The sequence below is a fragment of the Bos javanicus genome, chromosome 14 (assembly GCF_032452875.1).
Source record: "Bos javanicus breed banteng chromosome 14, ARS-OSU_banteng_1.0, whole genome shotgun sequence".
Taxonomy (NCBI): domain Eukaryota; kingdom Metazoa; phylum Chordata; class Mammalia; order Artiodactyla; family Bovidae; genus Bos; species Bos javanicus.
This window is the reverse complement of record NC_083881.1, coordinates 1,861,378-1,880,406: the sequence shown is the minus strand read 5'-3', so window position 1 is coordinate 1,880,406 and position 19,029 is coordinate 1,861,378. Positions and strand designations below refer to the sequence as shown.

Genomic DNA, 19,029 nt, shown 5'->3' with positions numbered 1-19,029 from the left:
TCCCCCACGCCTCACTCCTGCAGAAGAGGGGGACCCACGGGCAACCTGGGCTGGGCTCTTCCCACCTGGGACCCTATTCTCCGTGCCCAGCCCCTGGCCGCGTGCCCAGAAGCAGAAAAGCTGTGACATCACTTCGGGAGCTGGAGAGGCCGCAGAGCTGCATGGGGGAACAGGGTGGTGGGCTGCCCACTGGTCCTTGGGGAGGACGGGGCCAGCCGCGGCCGGGCTGGGCTTCCACGGTTGGTGGAGGCCCACCCCCATCTTGCATTTCCTGCCCACGCAGCCATCTCACCCACACACTCACACACTCACACACACCCCCGCCACCCCTCCCACCCAACGCAGCCCAGGCTCCATCTCTGGGGTCCCAGAGCCAGAAGCTGCCTCCTGCTGACAGATGACAGATGGAGACCAGTGGTCCTGTAGCTGGCTATGATGGCAGTTTATTGGGCGGCTCAGCCAGGGGCCGGCACAGAGGCAGGGGGTCGGCACGTGGCAGGCAGGTGCAAAGCTCTGCGGGTCCATGCAGGCCAGGCGACAGCATCAGCCTGCAACACAAGAGGCTCCGTCAGCTCCTGGCGAGAGCCCGGCTCAGCTGCGGCAAGAGCAGTCAGGGAGGAGGCCCGGGAGCCAACGGCGGGCGAGGGGTCCTGCTGGCTCCCAGGCCTGGGTGTCCCCAACACGCCAGCCTCCTTGGGGAGCCGAGGGCCTTCCCTTGGGCAGGGCTGTTGGAGCTGGGGTCCCTGTCCCTGCGATCCTGGGGGCAAGACGCTGGGCAGTGAGTCACAAGGTGGCAAGGAGCGTGGGCCCTGGCGACCAGCCTCCATCTCGCAGGTGAGAAGGCAGAGGTCCCGGGAGGGGAGCCACCGTGGCCGCAGTGCCGGCGTGGACCACCCCCACCCTGGCCCAGGTCAGGCTTCCCCAGACCTCACTGCCCTCCCTCCACCCCTGTCCAGCCCGTCGTCACCCGCGAGTCCAGCCTGGCTGCCCTGCTCTCTCCTGCCTCCAAAGCCACACGCCAGGAGCTGTCCTCGGCGCCTCCTGGCCCCCGGCCTCTCCCTTCCCGGAATGTCACAGCTGGCCGGCCCCTGCAGCCCCGAGGGCCCCGCTGACCGCCCATCCTCCTCCTCTCCTGCAGCGCCGCCCACATGTCCTCCTCGGAACCACAAGGACTGCGGCCACGTGCGTCTGCACAGGCTGGGGGCCCCCCGCACCATCCTGGAGCCACGAGCCAGCGGGTGAAGGGCAGCTCCTCAAACGGCGCCTCTTAAGGAGGCCCCAGAGCGCATGTTGAAAATCACAGCCCGCCATGGCGGGCACAGGCCAGGCCCCTGAAAAGGCCCTGAGGAACGGGACCCCCGCCGGCCCGCACACCCCTTGCACGTGGTCTCCAGGTGCGTGCCACCTCCCTCGCCTCCCCACAGCCCCTCTGCCCCAGCCAGGGCCCAGCAGCAAACCTGAGGACCACAAGGAACCGCCGCTGGCCTATGCTTCCCTCCCTGCTGGGCAAGCTTGCCTACCTTCCTCCCAGAGGGTATGCTGAGTGCCAGGAAGGGGAGGGCAGGGAGGAGAGCAGCAGTCGCTCCCCAATGCGCCCCCAGACACAGGCCTAAAAGGGTGACCGAGGCTCAGCCCACATGGGCACTCTTCAGAGCTGTGCCTGCCTCAGCCCCCACCAGAGAGCCCCCGGCACCTGCGTGCCTCCTCTGTGGCCTCTCCTGCCTTCCTGTCCCTGCAGCCCCCTTCAAGCCTGTCACCTCCTCCCCGGGGTCCCTCCCAGGAGGCCCTCTCAATGCCAGCTTCACAGGAGACCCCATCCCGAGAGCCAGCTGCAGGCCTGGGCCTCTAAGCTCCATCTCCTGGTTAGTAAAATGGGGCTACAGTCAGCTGGCACCCCCAAGCTGGCTTAGCCCTTCCTGGAAGCCTGGGCACAGGCTCTGGCTGGCAGGATGGTGAAGACTCAGCACGCCCCTGCCGACCCCAGCCCCCAGGCCTGTGCAGACCCCATCTGGCCCTCTGCAGGTGCGTCTCCACCTGCATGAATGGACTCACGTGGGGCCCCCCGCACCCAGCACGCGGCCCCCACCCCAAGTGCCCCGCCTGCTGCCCCGTGCTCTGCAGGCGGAGCCTCAGCACATGGTTCTGACGCGAGGCTATGGAGCAGACCTTTGGGTCTGAACAGATGGGACGCTGACGGGATCTGAAAGGTGCTGGGGACAGGCCACGGCTGCAGGGCTGAGCCCCCGGCACTGGGATCTCCCCCGGGCTGGGGTCCACAGGGCCTCCAGGAGGGCACCCACAGGTCCATGGTGCGGAGACTGGCTCTCAGGGTGCTGGGGCTGGAGGGGGCCGTCTTTCCGGGCTTCGCACAACCCGCAGCCCTGCCCTGCCCCCATCTCTGCTGCACCCTTTTCCTGCCCCGGCCAAACTCCTCAGTCCCCATCTCCTCAGGGTGGCGTCACCTTGGGGGCCACAGGGGCTTCACACACCCCCATCCCATCAAGATGGTGCCCGGCTCCAAACACCCCCGGGGTCTCAGGGACCCTTGATTGATTTAGACCCATAACCTGCACTGACCACGTTCCCCACCTCACCATCAACTTCATGTAGCAGACACACTGTGCCTGCCCCGTGCTTTCTCATCTCTTAAGAGCAGGGTCAGGGCCGGGTCTACAGCCAGGATCAGGTTCAGAGTCAGGTCCATCACATGACCAGAGCAGGACCAGGGTCAGGGCTCAGGGTGTGACCAGGGTCAAGGCTCTGAGTGTGACCAGGGTCAGGGCTCAGGGCGGGACCAGGGTCAGGGCTCAGGGCGTGACCAGGGTCAGGGCTCAGGGCGTGACCAGGGTCAGGCCTCAGAGTGTGACCAGGGTCAGGGCTCAGGGCGGGACCAGGGTCAGGGCTCAGGGCGGGACCAGGGTCAGGCCTCAGAGTGGGACCAGGGTCAGGGCTCAGGGTGGGACCAGGGTCAGGGCTCAGGGCGTGACCAGGGTCAGGCCTCAGAGGGTGACCAGGGTCAGGGCTCAGGGTGGGACCAGGGTCAGGGCTCAGGGCGTGACCAGGGTCAGGCCCCAGAGTGTGACCAGGGTCAGGGCTCAGGGTGGGACCAGGGTCAGGGCTCAGGGCGTGACCAGGGTCAGGCCTCAGAGTGTGACCAGGGTCAGGGCTCAGGGCGTGACCAGGGTCAGGGCTCAGAGTGTGACCAGGGTCAGGGCTCAGAGTGTGACCAGGCTCAGGGCTCTGAGTGTGACCAGGCTCAGGGCTCAGAGTGGGAGCAGGCTGCCCTAGGGTCCGTCTGGAGCACCGTCCTTTGACTGTCTGGGGCTCAGATCACCCGTGAGCTCCCTGGGCTATGGGGTGATGGTGAGAAGCCTTCTCAAGGTGCAGGCACCACAGGGACTGGGCTTGGCTCCCATCCCTCAGGTCACTGTCAATGTCCCTCAGACGAGTCATTTCTCATCCACTCACCACTCTGCCAGTGATGCGCCCACCCCCTTGGTGGCGGGCAACTTCAGCTGCCATGGGGACCCAGGCCCAGACCCCTGGGCATCCTCCTCCACTGCTGGGCCTGATGCCAGTCTCGTGTGCCTGCTGGCCGACTGACAGGCCAACTGACAGCACAGTGACCATTGCCCCCTGGACCGAGGCTACATGTGGGTTAGCCCTGCCCTGGCAGGGAGAGCTCGGGGGCTGGGCAGGAGAGCGCCCAGCGCAGATACAGTCTGCTGGTCCTCCCTAGTGACCCTGTCTGAATAGCTTATTAGAAATTAATACTTAATTCTCTTCTGTGGATTTAGCTTAATTATTCAATTTATTATTGCAATTACTGAGAAGTACCCAGAAGCAAAACTGCTAGCTTTAAGCAGGGAAACAGTCAGGGGGCGGGGTGGGGCGTCTTGTGAAACGCAGCTGACCCTCAGAATGCTTGCTTCATAGACTTTGGCCCAGGGGCTCCCCCTGGCCCCCTGAAGTCCTCGTTCTGCAGTGAAGCCCTCTCTCCTCTGTCAGGCCTGGCGGCTCCCTTCCAAGTGCCTGCCCTGCAAGTGGGGCCTGGAGCCCTCCTCTCAGGGGGTCCGCAAGGGCAGGACCCCACCGGCCGCCTCCTGCGTGGCTCTGGAGAAGCAAGGGAAGGAAAGTGGCCAGGCCCTCACCCGCCCTGCTGGGCTGATTGACGGGGCTCCTGCAGGAGCACCCGTGACCGCGCAGCCCTATGTCGGGGCGGGGACTATCCCCTCTCACAGGTCTGATACCAAAGCTGCATGGAGCTGGGGACCTGCCCTCTGCCCCAGGTGGAGATGGCAGGTGGGACCCAAACCCAGGGCTATGCCACCGCACAGACACGCTTTCGCCCAACCCTTGGCCTCAGGCAATGTGTCCTCCTGCCGCCTGGTGAGTGGGGTCATCACAGTGGACACAGGACTGGATGGCTCAGTGGCCTGACCCTGAGGTCAAGGTGGGCATGGGGGATGAGGGTGGTGCCGAGCTTCGCCTTCCCCCTGCTCAGAGGGCCCCCGGCTGGCATCATCAGGTACCCCCACTCCCGTCCTGATGTTGCTGAGGGCCTAGGGCCCTGGCACAGCCTGGGATTCTGTGTGTCCAGTGGTCACTCCAGGGACAGTGTGACCCCTGGACAGGTGCGGCCCCAGAGCCCGGAGTCACAGAACCAAATCTGAGGCCAGTGCCAGCTGGGGAAGGGAGGGGGTCGGGGAGAAGGGGACGGTGAGGGCGGGGGCTTGCCCCAGGGACACGGAGGGCCATGGCCGCCTCCCCAGGAGCTGGGCACACAGGCCTCAAACGCCCCTACCCCCCATGATGGGAACAAAGGCCTGGGGCTGGGGTCTGAGCAAGGTTCCCAGCCTGGGTTACAGGAGTCATCAGGGAACCCGAACTCCTGCTTCTGGGGAGGTGTGTGGTCAGGCAGGTCGGCGGCCAGCTTGCAGGAGAGGAAGCCTGCGCGTCCCCGTGGGCACCTGGGGTGGCTGGGACTCGAAAGGCTCCAGGCCATTCCACCTCGCCCCTGCCTAGCGGCCGGCAAACGCCACCACACCGTCCATCAGGCCTCCCGTCTTCTCACTTCTGTGCGGCCGCTGGCACTGGCGTGCTTCTGTTCTTTTCCACCTTTGTCCTGGTGGAGGGCGTTCCCACCGGCTGGCTGGGCCAGCCCTCCTCAGGTGGCCTTCTGCCCAGCCTGGGGGTGCTGAGGGGTGGGGCCATCACATGCAAGGGGAAGGGGGCCTGCTGGGAGCGAACACTGCTTCTGACAAGTGGCCCCAGGAAGCCTGGGGGCCTCCTGAACGCGGCCTGGCCTGGCTTTTGCTGCCGTGCTCCACCCACAGTGACCGCAGGCCTTTGCCTGTCCCTGCTCTCAGCCCCGAGTGCCCACCTTCTTGTTTGATGGAGGACCCCATCCCCACCTCTCAATCCTCAGCTCTCAAGAACCACCTCCTCCAGGAAGCCCTCCCTGCAGACCTGTGCCCCTTCCAGCTTCCACTCTGCTCCTGACAGGTCAGCACCTCAGGGGCCTGCCTCTCCCCTGAGGGAGCAGTGCTGGGTCTGCTTCCAACTGGCAGGGGCGGGGGTGTTTACTGAATCAGACAGAGGCATCACCGACCTCTGGGCTGCTGGGACTTGTGCCCGTGTGTCCTGTCCGAGGTGACCGGGAGGACAAGGCCTGGCCCTGCTGGCTGGAGGGCCACACGGGAACATCAGAGAGAAAGGCCAGCTGAGTGTCCTGTCTCCATGAACAAGAGCAGACTCGTGACAATAGTAACACCATTGCGAAGGTGACGGCGTGGTGAGGAGACAGACTGTCACAGAGGGCGGGACTCCTCTGAGCAGGACATCCGGCGGCCTTCGCCGCTGATGCCCACGGTCACTGCAGAGGCAACACGGATGACCCTTCGTAGATCTGGGCCATGATGGGGGCCACAGCCCCTCCCCTCCTCCTGCTGCCCCCAGCCTCTCCCAGGGGTCTCTGCCCCCCTGCCTGCTGACCGGGGGCTCTGGGAGGTGGGCGCTGGGTCCCTGGAGGAGATTTCCATGCATAAATGCCCAGGGAGCCGCGTGACCTTCAGGGAGCCCTCCCAGCACCCCCGGCAGGCACGCTTACCACTGAGGCAGGGCGGGCAGGGCTGCCCAATGTCACCAGACTGCAGATGACCAGGCCACCAGGCCTTTTGCAGGCTCAGCCTAGAGCGGTCATCTGAGCCACCTTCATGAGCATGCCCCGAGGACAGCGCCACTGACCACCCAGGCCACGTGGACGACCCGCAGTCCCCACACCACCAGACCTCAGGGTCGCGCAGACCCGAGCTACAGCCTGGCCCCACACTCCCGCTCTGTGATCCTGGACAGCCACTTGGCCTTCTGGGCAGTGTTTTCCTGGCACTCCCAACCCCAGGAGGCTCACCCCTCTGTGCTATCCCCTCCGGGTAAGTCCCTTCATCTCTCCGTGTGTCAGTTTTCTCATCTGAAAAATGGGGACACACCAGCACCTCCTTCATGGAGCTGTGGTGAGGATTAAGTGAGGTTCTCCCATGTAAAGCTCCTATGCATGGGGCACAGTCATCTCCTGCCCACCCGGACGCCACGCTCCATCCACCACCGCAGCCTCTGGGGAGGGGGAGTGGGCAGCTCAAGGGGGGGTCTGTCCCTCCCTCCTGACCTCACACATGTGCACACACATGCAGACACACACACACAGATACACGTGTGTACACACAGACACACATGCACACAGAGAGACACACATGCACACAGAGATGCACGTGCACACGCATGTACACAGACACACGTGTACACAAAGAGACACACACGTGAACATAGATACATAGGCATGTAGACACACGCATGCACACACAGATACACGTGTACACATACATGCACACAGAGACACGCATGCACACAGAGATGCATGTACACAGATGCACGTGTACACAAAGGGACACACGTGAACACAGATACATAGGCATGCAGACACACGCGTGCACACACAGATACATGTGTACACATACATGCATGCAGAGACACGCGTGCACACAGACATGCACACACGCATGTACACAGACACACGTGTACACACAGAGACACACATGCGCATGCACAGACACACATGCAGGTGCACACAGAAACACACACAACACACACGCAAACAGAAGCGCACACGCACACAGAGCTGCAGACACACACGTGCACAGAGGAGCCTGGAGATGAAGACCCCACCACTCACTTCCCAAATGGAAATCAATGGCTTCAAAGTTGATATTCCACAGCTTTCAGAAAACATAAAAAACATGATTTGCTATGAGCCTCCATTGAGCCCCTTAAATTTTTATGCTTGTGAAAAATGCTTCATGGATTGTTGCCCAGATACTGGAATTTCCTATTTGTTGAGGCCCAGCCTTGTGACCCCAGCGGGGGCAGGCGAGGACAAGCCCTCGCTTGCCCTGACCCCCTGCTCCCTCCTCCAGGCACTCCCCCATCCTGCACCAAGACTTGGGACCCAGAGCGCCCACAGGGACACACAGACAGACCCACAGAGAACACAGTTAAACATGAAAAGAGACCCTGAGGGTGTAAGCCCGAAGTTGTGGGTCCCCAGGAGGACAGAGGGACGGGGAAGCCCCCCAGATCCAAGGACTCAACTCCTCCTACCGATTCCACCAGCTCCTTCCCCTTAGGAGCCACGGCCGAGACCTGGGCAATCCTGCTGCCGGCCAGTTGCACTGGGCACTGGGAAACCAGCCCCCCTGCAGCCTGACACCCTGCCCCGCGTCCCGAGAAATCACAGGGGTACATGCCCGGGCCCTGGGCCTTGCTGGGGACCCAGAGTCACCATAGCTTCCTCTGCCTGGCTTCTGGGATCGCATCCCTGAAAACCAAGGTTGACCCCAAACCTTCATCTCTCAGATCTGCTCAAAGCGACTGGGCTTGGAGGTACTTCTGGAAACACCACTTTCCAGAAAGGCAAGGGGGTCGGATATGAGATGAGGAGCTGGGGCAGGAGCTGGGCTTGACCAGGACAGGCACCCTTGCTTCTGCTCCTGTGTCATCCAACGTTCCTACCAGGGCTAAGGAGGCTCAACCCGGACCACAGACTCGGTCCATAGCCTCGTCACACTATGAGGCCGACCCAGTCACACTCTGAGTCCTGACCCTGGTCACACTATGAGGCTGATCCCAGTCACACTCTGAGCCCTGAACTGGTCATATGCTGAGCCCTGACCCTGGTCCCACTCTGAGCCCTGACCCTGGTCACACACTGAGCCCTGATCCGGTCACACACTGAGCCTTGACCCTGGTCACACACTGAGCTTGATCCTGGTCCCACTCTGAGCCCTGACCCTGGTCACAATCTGAGCCCTGACCCGGTCACACACTGAGCCCTGACCCCGGTCACACTCTGAGCCCTGACCCCGGTCACACACTGAGCCCTGACCCTGGTCACACACTGAGCCTGATCCTGGTCACACTCTGAGCCCTGACCCTGGTCCCACTCGGAGCCCTGACCCCGGTCACACAGTGAGTCCTGACCCCAGTCACACTCTGAGCCGTGACCCCGGTCACACTCTGAACCCTGACCCCGCTCACACTCTGAGTCCTGACCCTGCTCACACTCTGAGCCCTGACCCTGCTCACACTCTGAGCCCTGACCCTGGTCCTGGACAAGCCCTCATCCTGCTGTAAATTGAGTGCAGGAGCTCACAGGTGAGCGAGGCCTGCTGAGCTAGATAGGGGTTCCTTCCACATTGGAGAGTTCCAGGTCCTGACGTGCCCCGCCCACACACCCCCAAGCCCCAGCCTGTAAGGACCAGGCAGAGGGGCCTGCAAACCTCGGCAGCTGGGAAGAACTGAGCCTAGGGGAGTCGCAGCCCCGGGAGCCGGCAGGGGCCCTTGGGGGGTGGCCTGAACAGTGGGGCGGGGGTGATGTAGGGCCGCAACCCCTCCTTGGGAGACCCCTGGAGGGCAGGGCCTTGCCCGACATACAAACACAGAACGGGCGCGTGAGGCTGCGGGTGTCAGGGAGCCCCTCCCTCAAGGCCTGTTTTTTTCTGCAGAAGTAATAACCCCCTGCGTTTGAACAGAGCCTTTTCCTTCCTCAAAGTACTGTTTATATTTAGCCATTATCTGCCTTTGTCCTCAGAGCAACTCGGCAGCAAGAGAGAGGCAGACGGTAGCCCCACAGCTCTGCAGAAGCTGTGCCCAGAGCAGGTGGGCCTCCAGGTCCCGGGACCCCTGCCGCACGGCCTGCGGGTCACAGAGGGTGCCTGAGCACAGCGGGCTGGGGTATCTCCTGGCTTGGTGATGCGCCAGAGATGAGGTGTCCCTACAGGGATGGGCTCAGGGCTCCTCCGGTCCCACAGTGCCCAGGGACACCCACACCCCTGGGCCCCCCTCCAGGTGGCCTGGGGCCTGACTCCCAGCTTGTCCTACCAGGGTCTGAGCTGCCCCAGCCCCAGGCCCTCCCCACTGTCTGTCTATAAGCTGCTAGGAGCTGGAGACCCCTCCTGCCCCCTGAGCCCGCGGGCCACTAAGGGGCTACTGGCCGGCCATGTGGCCTGCGTCTCAGCCTCGCCTTCCGTCTCCCCAGGGGACAAGCACAGCTGTGGTCAGGCCGCTCCAGCCAGGGAGCTCACTGCAGGCGGATCAGCTGTTCCCGCGGGGTCTGCGTGCCAGGGAGCTCACTGCAGGCCGATCAGCTGTTCCCGCGGGGTCTGTGTGCCTGGCCCGAGGATGCATCCTTGGGTTCCCTCTAGCAGTGGGACGGGTTTCCCAGCCCTGGGGCGGGGTCACAGCTGGGTGTGCAGGGGAGGGTGGGGCGGGAGGGTAAGTGGGAGGTCTGGGAGGTCTGAGCAAAGGAGGGCTGTAGGGAAATCTGAAGGAGTGGAGAGGGGAGGGAAGCCCCTCCCTGCTGGTCCCTCAGCGCTAGGTACTGTCCCCGCCCAGGACCCAGGAGTGCGGGAGGCCCCGTCATCATGGACCCTCACCTCCGGTGATGGAGCCCAGCCTGGGACATGGCAGCGCCCTGCATACGACCGTCGGCCTCAGTCTCCCCTGCTGGATGGTGCTGATGATGACCGTCCCACCATTGTGAGCAGAATGACCTAAGTAGCAGGCGTGTCGCCCCTAAGGGTGACACCTGGAGCTGCCGTCACAGATGACCACAGATGGGGTGGGGTTTTGTCCCAGCTCTGGAGGCCAGGACCCAAAATCAAGGGCCAGCAGGGCCTTAGACCCTCTGAAGCTCCAGGGAGGGTCTGCTGCCTGACTCTGCTCAACACCATCCCAGGGGACTAGTCAGTCGTGACCTTCTGGAAGTCAGTGCTTACACAGGGGTCTTCAGGAGACCCTGCCCTGGGCTGTGAGCTCCAGGCACATGGGCTGCCCTCTGCCTTGTTCACCACTGGTCAGCAGGGCCCAGCCATGGCTGACACATCGGAGGATGAACGGATGGATAAGTGGACGGGTGGGTGGACCAGAGATGGGGAGACGAGTGGATGGATAAGTGGTGGGTGGTGGATGGGGGTGGGTCAAAGGAGATCAGATGGGTGGCGTGGGGGCAGGGATGGCACCTACCCGGGGCGGCATCACTTTCGGACTGAGGTGGCGACGATGAGGACGATGACCAGCAGGATGGTGACACCAGCCGCCAGGAGGAAGCACTTGACCTTGCGTCTCTGGAGCTGGACAGAGAGACAGAGGCTGCTGTCGTGTGTTGGGCGCCTGGCCTCCCATCCTGGGGGACACTGGGCCTGTGACTGCAGGGGGCTGGGCCCACCCGAGGCCAAGGCCCACACAGACCTTGTCCCTTGCAGGGGACAGATGGCACATACTCATCCAAGAGCCGCTCTGGGTTGGCCCTGGAAAGGAGGCAGGAGAGCCAGTGAGGCGCCGGCAGCTCCAGAGGCAGCCAGGCTTGGGAGTGGCTCCTGGTTTGCCCTCCTCCTTAGCCACGCCCCTTCCTGGGACCTTGGATTCTTCTGCAAGTATAAGATGATGCCGTGGACTCCAGGAGCCACTTGGAAGACTTCAAAAGATGACGCATGGCAAGTACATGCCATGGAGTCTGACAATGCCAGCCACAAAGTCCTTCCCAGACACTTTTCTTATTCCTGTATGTTGTTGTGGTCACTATAAATTTACAACTTGCGGGCACACCATCAAAGGCCTCAGGGCGGGAAGACACACAGATCGGTGCTGGAGAACTCGTCAGGGAGGGTTCTAACTCTCCAGGTCCTGAGCGCAGGGGGTGTGACTCCCCAGGCACACCAGCCGGTGGGAGGTAAGGGACCAAGGTGGAACCTGGTGCAAAGCGAGAGCTTAGAATAGCCTGGGAGGTCACCAAGCAGTTCAAGAGGGTTGGTGACAAGCCCTCCAACTTCACAAGAGTTAGTGACTTAGGAAGTAACTAGGAGGATGGGGAGGAGAAGGAAGACCGATCCCTGGAAAGACAAAGGCCTCAAGCAGAAGGGGAATCTGAGAGGATGGGGGCAAGACCAGGAGGGGGACCCTCAGAACCTGGCTGTGACGGGCTACTCAAGAGAAGGGAAAGAGGTCAAGGATGAATCCCCCAACAGCTCACCTGAGCCATCAAGCGGATGTTGGGGCTTGCCCTGCATTCATCCATTCATTATTGCACTCCTTCCACTGTTCCATCCATCACTCATCCATTCATTCCAATGACCCACCTGCCTGCCAGTCCACACACCCATTCCTATCCACTCATCCATCCCCCCACCCCTCCACCCCTCCAGCAACGTGATCACACACACACACACACAACAATCCACCCATCTATCCACCTTTCTGCCCTTCCACTCTTGCAAGGTGGCTCTGGTCTCTACAGTGGACATTACAGTGGAAAGCTGACTCAGCTGTGGGGAAGGGAAGAGCCTGGCAGGGACAGGGTAGGCGGGGTCCCTGGAGTAGGCAGGACTGAACTCTGCTTCAGGGCGGTGTCTCAGATCTGCTGGATGACGGATGGATGACCAACCCCATCCCCATCTTCACTGCCTCAGTGTTACTCCAGCTGAAGACCAGCCATCATCAGAACAGCCCTGCCTCCCAGGCCTGTGGACAAGTACTGTCATGCCATATCCTGGGCCAGCACTTGGCTCAGAGAGGTTAAGTGACCTGCCCCGGCCTCAGAAATGGTGTGCTCATCTGCGGTTCAGCCTCTCTGCCCCGCTTCCCAGCTTTCACAAGTCACACTGCTGCCCTGGCATGCCAGCTGTGTGGGGGAGGGGCCAGAATGAATCAAACACAGCCTTCAGGGAGCCCAGAGCTGGGGGTGGGGGAGGTCGGAAACCCACAGCCCTCCTGGCAGGGAGGGCTCTGAGGGAAAGGGTCTCCAAGCCAGGGCCCCTCAGGACCCTGGACAGGGCCCGCTGTCCAAGTGCAGCAGGACAGCCCCCCTTTTGAAAACTTGTGAGTGCCCAGGGTCCCCCACGGACTGCCTGGACTCAGCCCCTCCCCAACACTGACCGGCGGGTCCTGTCAACACGTCTGCAGACAAAGAGCCGCCAGCTCACGAGCTGCAGTCAGGATTCCAACCCGGTGCCTGTGGCAGGCCTGTGTGTATGCTCCACATCCCCCACAGAAGGGCCGACGGGCCCTGTGAGCTCTCAGCACCCCTCGCACGCCTGGGCCCCCACACAAGCATGGATGGGGACCATCTGCGGGAATCTGGATGTCCATGAGAAACACAGCTGCCAGGGTTGGGCAGCGCTGGCTTCCACGACCTGACTGTGTGTGGCTGGGGCACACTGCCCGCCTCCCAGGCTCCAGGCGGTCACAGCAAGCCGCTGTCCCAGCTCTTCCATCCACGTGGCTCAGGTACAGCCCAGTTGGGATCAGCCTGGCCTCATGCTCGCCACCGGCAGGAGCATCCGTGCCCGGCCCGGCCCGGGTCAGCCTTCCCGGGACCCTCAGGCTGACCTCGAGCTGGACAGCAGCTGAGCACCTGCGTGGGTATGATCTATGCCAGGCCTGAGCCTCCCTGGTCCCCCTTTGTCCACCCTCCACACCTCACCGCCACGTCACACAGAGCTAGGGGAGGGAGGCAGTGGAACTGGAGCCACGCCAGCAGCCCAGGGGCCTGGCTGCAGGGAGAGTGGCCCAAGAGCAGCAGGACAGGCCACCGGGGGAACGGGTCGGCAGGCAGCCTCCCCAGGCCCTGCTAGCCCTGCCAGCCTCCACCAGGCCCGCCCCTTCTTGTCCCTCCTCTCCCCGCAGTGAACCATGCTGGGCTTCTCCTCCAACTTCAAGGGGAAGAGGCGGGCAGGCGATGACAGGTAGGCCGGGGGCCGCCAGATGCTCAGGTAAAGACAGATGGAGGAGCAGAGGCAGGCTTTGATGACATGCTCTGTAGTCCCGGCCCCTGGGGCCCCCTCCCATGGCACAAGGCAGAGCCCCGCCACCCCCTAGCCTCTGCTCAGCCCCGGGCACCTGCACCCTCACCCGCAGGGATGGAGGCGGCTTCTGTGGGGCTGGGCTGGCCCAGGGACAGAGGCCACACTGGTCTCCCCCAGGAGCAGCCGGTGAGACGAGAGCCCCTCCCGGAGCTCCGGGGAGCAGGAAGCCTGGACACAACCTCGACTGATGGGCTGACCTTTCCGGCTCCCAATGGAGATGTCCTGACCGCATCCATGACCTTCCAGTAAAGCGTGGAGGAGACGTCCTTAAGGAGGCATGATGAGATTTCCTGTTAACACCACTGTGTCCGACAAGGAAGACGGGCCTTGAAGGGCCCCTCAAGGTGCTAAGAACTGGCGCATCTTTTTTGCGTGGAGCTAGAGCCATTTTTAAAGGCAGGAGGAGCCCAGGGACCCAGGCAGAGGCTGTGGGAAGGATCATAGGGGCCTAGGGCCCCGAGCCCCTACTCTCCAAGCTGGGCGGGGGGCGGGGGGCACCCTCGTCCACACCAAGCTCTCATAACCCCACACTGTAGGCACCGCCCTGGCCCCCTGCTGCAGGGACCCCAGGACACAGACCTAGGAGGCCCAGGGTTACAGGCTAAGCTGAGTTCCCGAGAGAGACCCCGAGAGAGATGCTGAACCTTATCCAGGACCTCAGAGCGGGGCCTAAACAGGAGACGGGCTTTCACGGAGGCCACCGGGTGAGAGCAGGGTCCTCTGACCAGCTCCATGGGGAGAAGGCCGTGTGAACACGCGGACGGCCACCTGCAGCCCAAGAGGGAGGCCTGGAGCGGAGTCCCTCTCCGGTGGCAGAAGTAGCCGGCCATGCCGACATCCTGATCTCGCACTTCCGGTCTCCAGAGTCTCGAGACTGTAAATGTCCACTGTTTCCGCTGCCCATCTGTAGGGTCTGTTATGGCAGCCCGCACTGACCACAGGCCAGGCCCTGACCCATCTCCCCCGCCGACCCCGGGGAGCAGCTGCACCCCAGTTGCCAGAGGCCTTCAGACACAAAGCTCGTGGGTCCAGCAGCATCTTGGGCCTTATCCAGGCCCGCCTTGGGCACCCCACAAAAGCACCTCCCCCCTGCTCACTGATGCCCTCACTGCCCTGGGCGCCCTCGGGCCCTGTTCCTGCCCCCCTCCAGGAGCCGGGCCTAGGACATGGGGGTCAAAGGCCAGTGAGGCCGCAGGTCCCTTAAGTCCATCACATCCTACACAGGAGGGGGTGGCCTCAACAAGGATGCTCACAGGGCTATGGATGCCTCCGGAGGTGGAGAGCTCTGCACTGGGCACGTCCGGGCAGCCAGCACCAGAGGTCACCATCTGGAGCAAGGGTGGTGGGCTGCCCAGAGCCCTCATCCTTCGTCTGGGGCCTGTTCCCACAAGGCAGTCATGAGGCCCCTGGGGAATAGACTCCACACAGAGGCTCCCAAGACACAGAGCAGCCCCTTCCTGGTGGCTGCTGCCTCAGTCCCCTCAGAGAGGTGCTGGGTGCTGCATGCTGACAATGACCCTCAGGACAGCCCTGCAAGGGGCCCAAGCACACCCATTTCAGAGGTGAAAACACTGAGGCTTGGGAAGTGCAGTTCGCCCACACCCCTCAGTAATGGTTGGGGACAGAGCTGCCCAGAGACCACACAGGAGGGAAGGAGCAGGAGAGCATGCTGTGGGGACGGGACAAGTGAGGCCGGTAGGGGGACCCCCGCCCTGCCTCCCCGCCTGCCCCTGCCTGGCTCCCTATGCCCCGGGTGCCCCGGCTGTCAGTGTCAGCTGATGAATCACTCTTAAACGGCAGCCCCACGCTGAAGGAGTCTGATGGGGGCTGGCAGCAGGGAGCCAATTAACCTGAATTAGGCTCTTGATTGGGGCCCAATTAGTGTTGGCCGCGTGGGGTCAGAAGCAGTCCTGGTGCAGTAATTGTTGAATTAATTCCCTGGCTGGGGAGGGCTGCACCTCCCCGCCCCGGCTCGGGACACCGGCTGGCTTCCCACAGCTTCAGTGAAGCTGCAGCTTCCACCCCACCCCACCCCACCACTGCCGTCCTGCCCCGCCCTGGCCTGGCCCAGCCCACTCACCCTGTGGGAGGGGGTGACCACATGATGATCTGGGAAGGGGGCTTGCTCAGACAGCCCCCCTCCACAGGGCCTTCCTATGAACCCCTCCCTCTGCAGTGCTTCACTCAGAGAACAACTCACTCTTTAAAACCCACCTCCAGCATCACCACCTCCAGGATGTCTGCCCAGGTGCTCCCTAGGTGCACCAGGAGCTGTCTCTGGGGTCCCCGGCCCTGCTTCCCTCTGCTCAAAACTTGCCTCCTTCTGGCTATAGCTGTTGAAGGTGACCACGACCCTGCCCCAAGGTTGGCAGGATTCAGCGGAAGCAGGATGAGCAAGAGGAGCATCCCAGCCTCGGGGTCCAGGGACGGGCTCTGTGGACACACCCTCAGGCCGCCTCAGGCTCGTGTCCATGGCGAGCGAAGGTGGACACTGGCCGGTCGGTCCAACGGGCTCACAGAGCTGCCACCCTCTGCCTGCCCCTTACCCACGAGAACGAAGATCCAGAGTGTGTAGCTCGGGAGAGGCAGCAAGGGTGAGGCGGCAAGGCTGGGGTTAGTTGTCCGGGGTGGGCCAGCCTGAGCAGAGCGAGGGGAGGAACCCCTGGGGCTGCGGAGGGGTGCAGCCACTGTGAGAAGCGAGGCCCCAGCTCCCACGGCCCCGACAAGCAGGGCCCCCGAGGAGGGGAGGGCGCTGACTTGGAGCCCCGCAGCCCCAGGCCCCTCCCCACCCCCAGGGACCAGGCTGCTGTCTGGAGGAGTCATCTGAGCGCCTGAGCTCTGGGGCTTCAGGCCCGGTGAAGGGCGCAGCAGCAGAGGATCAGAGCAGAGCTCAGGGTGGAGCCCCAGCTGCCCAGGGAGGCCGCGACCCCTGTAAAGCTCACGGCGGCTCACACCTTTCGAAGCCCCTTCCAGCCAGCGTGTGTGCACCCCTTCGGGACCAGCAGGGCTCGTTTCTCTGTCCTCTCAGCCCCCAGTTCAAGAGCTGCCCCTATCCCAGGTGTCCCAGGCCAGCAGGGCCCACCCACGCACAGCAGGTGCTCAATGAAGCCCGAGCCTCCTCCAGGACCCACGTGTGCTGAGACCGCAGCCCGGCCCTCTGGGTCCTTCTGGGCTTACCGTCCCCTGATGAGTAGGCCAGAAGGGCTCAGGGCCCTGGACTCCCCCATCTCCAGCAGCCAGGGGCTCTGCGGGGGAGGAGGGAGCAGGGAGGAAGGAGGGAGGGGCAGGTGAGGAGGGGCCAGGGCACTTGGGCATCAGATGCCAGCTTGGGACTCAGTGGGACCAACACGCACTCTGTCCCCACCCCCGACACCGGCTGCAGGGAATGTGGGGGCTGTCCTCGAGGCCCTGGGGAGCACGAAGCCCAGAGAAGGGTGATGGCGCACCAGCGAGGAGAATGGTGAAAGTTGAGTTACCGACCTTAAACGAACGGTGGGCCCGTAATCTCTGTGTCCTCGGTCTCCAGCCCTCGCCACCTGCCCCTCCCGTCTGACCCACGGCCCGGCATCCCCTCCTCAGAAGCCATCAGGCTCCCACTCTCTTACTCAGAAGCCGCTTCTCATGCAAATGTATTCAGAATACATGACATTTCAGAAACATCTATTTTGTATATATTTAGACTCCATTTCAAAAGAATTATTCAAAATCGGAGCCATTTGGATGGATGGGTATGGAACGGATTGTTTCTTAAGTGTGAGCATCACAAACACCGTGTTTTCTAAATGGATTACAGATGCTGTAATTATTGAAACATTCGGCTGGGGGGAAATTCCACAACTGTGACTTTTGACTCGGGGACTCTGTGTCTCAGGACGGGGGCTCAGGGGCACTTGTCCTGAGGATGGAACCCAAGGGTGGCTGAGAGCTCCCGGCTTGTCTGCTGCTCTGGCAGAGGCTGGGGTCCCCACACCAGGCAGGGTCCTGCACGGGACATGGGCCTGTCCACTAGGGCCTGAACTGTCCGCGTCCACCCTCCAGCTGACTCACGTCCTGACCTGAAGACCGGGTCCAGTACCTCCAGGGATGGAGCCCCACACCATGCCTGCACACCACCCCCCACATCAGAACTGGTGAGCTGGGCTCCCTCCCCCAGCAGCACCCGGGAAGGAGCAGTCATTGAGTCATCCGAGGAGGGCTGGTCTCCCAGGAACTCTCTGCTTCAGAGAGCGACCCCGTAGAACTGGGCAGGAGAATCAAGTAAGCGGGGCTGAGACGTCCAGCAGTCGGCTCGGTCCCCATCTCCTGCAGGGAGGGAGGCCAGACCCCACCGACGTGGTTACGGATGATGCAGTAGGGCCGTGGCGGCGGGCAAGCAGAATTCAACGCTCTCTGGATGAGAAACCCCCAACTCCAACTCAGCCAAGCCATGGACTCGGCATCAAACATCATCAAACGAGGAGGCAGCAGCGTCAGGAAACAGATTAGACCACCGAGACTGTAAAAACCCAGGGCAACGCACGGGTAAATGTCTAAAGAATGAAGGATACGGTCATTGAGAGGCAACCAGGGACTATTGAGAACGAACAGAAGATCTGGAAAAGAAATGAACTTCTGGAAAGAAACACGGTTTTTGAAGTGAAAAACTTAGCTGACAAGTTCAGCAGAAGACGTGATCCAGCCTAAACCAGAGAGACGCATCTGAGTGAACCAGCCGTCACCCCAGGGGGCAAGCAGACTGGAAAGCAGGAAGGAGATGGTCCAAGCTACAGAGACGGCAGGAGGCCTCTAAGCCAGGCCCCGCTGACGACGGGCCTGCAGGGAGCACGGGGACAGGTCTACGTAAGGGGTGACGGCCGCGGTCTCCCAGGACGGGTCCACACAGGCGTCCACTGACCCAACAGCCATAAAGCAGAAGGGGAAAAGTCCACATCTGGACATACCTTGGGAAAACCATAAATTCTAAATACAAAGACAAGCTCTTCAATTGGCCAGGGGGAAAAAAAAAAACAGATCCCCAAAAATAAGAAGAAGGCAGGAGGACAGTCAGGAAATGCCTTGGTAGCCAAATGGAGCCAGCTGGCACTGGACGGAACTCCTGACAGCAACACCCTGTGTGAAGACTTGGGCAACGCAGAAACAAAGACAAACAGAACCCGTCCACGTGGAACTTCCCTGGGGGTCCAGCAGTTAGGACTCTGCACTTCCAATGCAGGGGACACCACTTTGATCCCTGGTCTGGGAACTAAGATCCCATATGTCTTGTGGCTAAAAAAAAAAAAAGAAACTGTCTACATGATCACCAAGACTGGTCCCAAAAACTGACTTCAGGAAGGAGAAAGAGCCCAGAAGATCTGAGATAAAAAGAGCCACTGGTGTCCAGTACATGACACAGTGGATCCTCACTCACACCAGCTGCAAAAATCAGGGCATCCCACCGGGGAGTCTGTGAAAAAAAGAACTGAGGATGTCGGGGGTCCAAGGCAGGGGCCTGAGCTCACACATCCAGCACCTCCGTGTGCCCATCAGGAAGGGGCAGCAGTCATGTCTGCCTTTAGACTTTGCAGCCAGATCGCAAGGCAAACAAATGAAAGATGGAAATAAACTGCAAGAAAAAAAA

At 62.0% G+C, this 19,029-nt stretch overlaps 1 protein-coding gene across 5 annotated transcripts in view; it reads right to left on the bottom strand.

The window, feature by feature from the left end:
• Positions 1-418: 418 nt before the first annotated feature.
• Positions 419-19,029, bottom strand: part of TSNARE1 (t-SNARE domain containing 1) — a 117,970-nt gene continuing 99,359 nt past the window's right edge. For 3 of the 5 annotated variants that reach the window (XM_061438446.1, XM_061438449.1, XM_061438450.1), the window contains 2 exons: positions 10,576-10,682; positions 419-548 (listed from right to left, as the gene is read on the bottom strand). In XM_061438446.1, coding sequence (XP_061294430.1) covers positions 10,587-10,682 — 96 coding nt within the window. In that variant the 3' untranslated portion in view covers positions 419-548; positions 10,576-10,586. Of the gene's footprint in view, positions 549-7,228; positions 7,272-10,575; positions 10,683-19,029 lie in introns of all 5 variants that reach the window. The other 2 variants (XR_009740709.1, XM_061438451.1) reach the window with 1 other exon arrangement.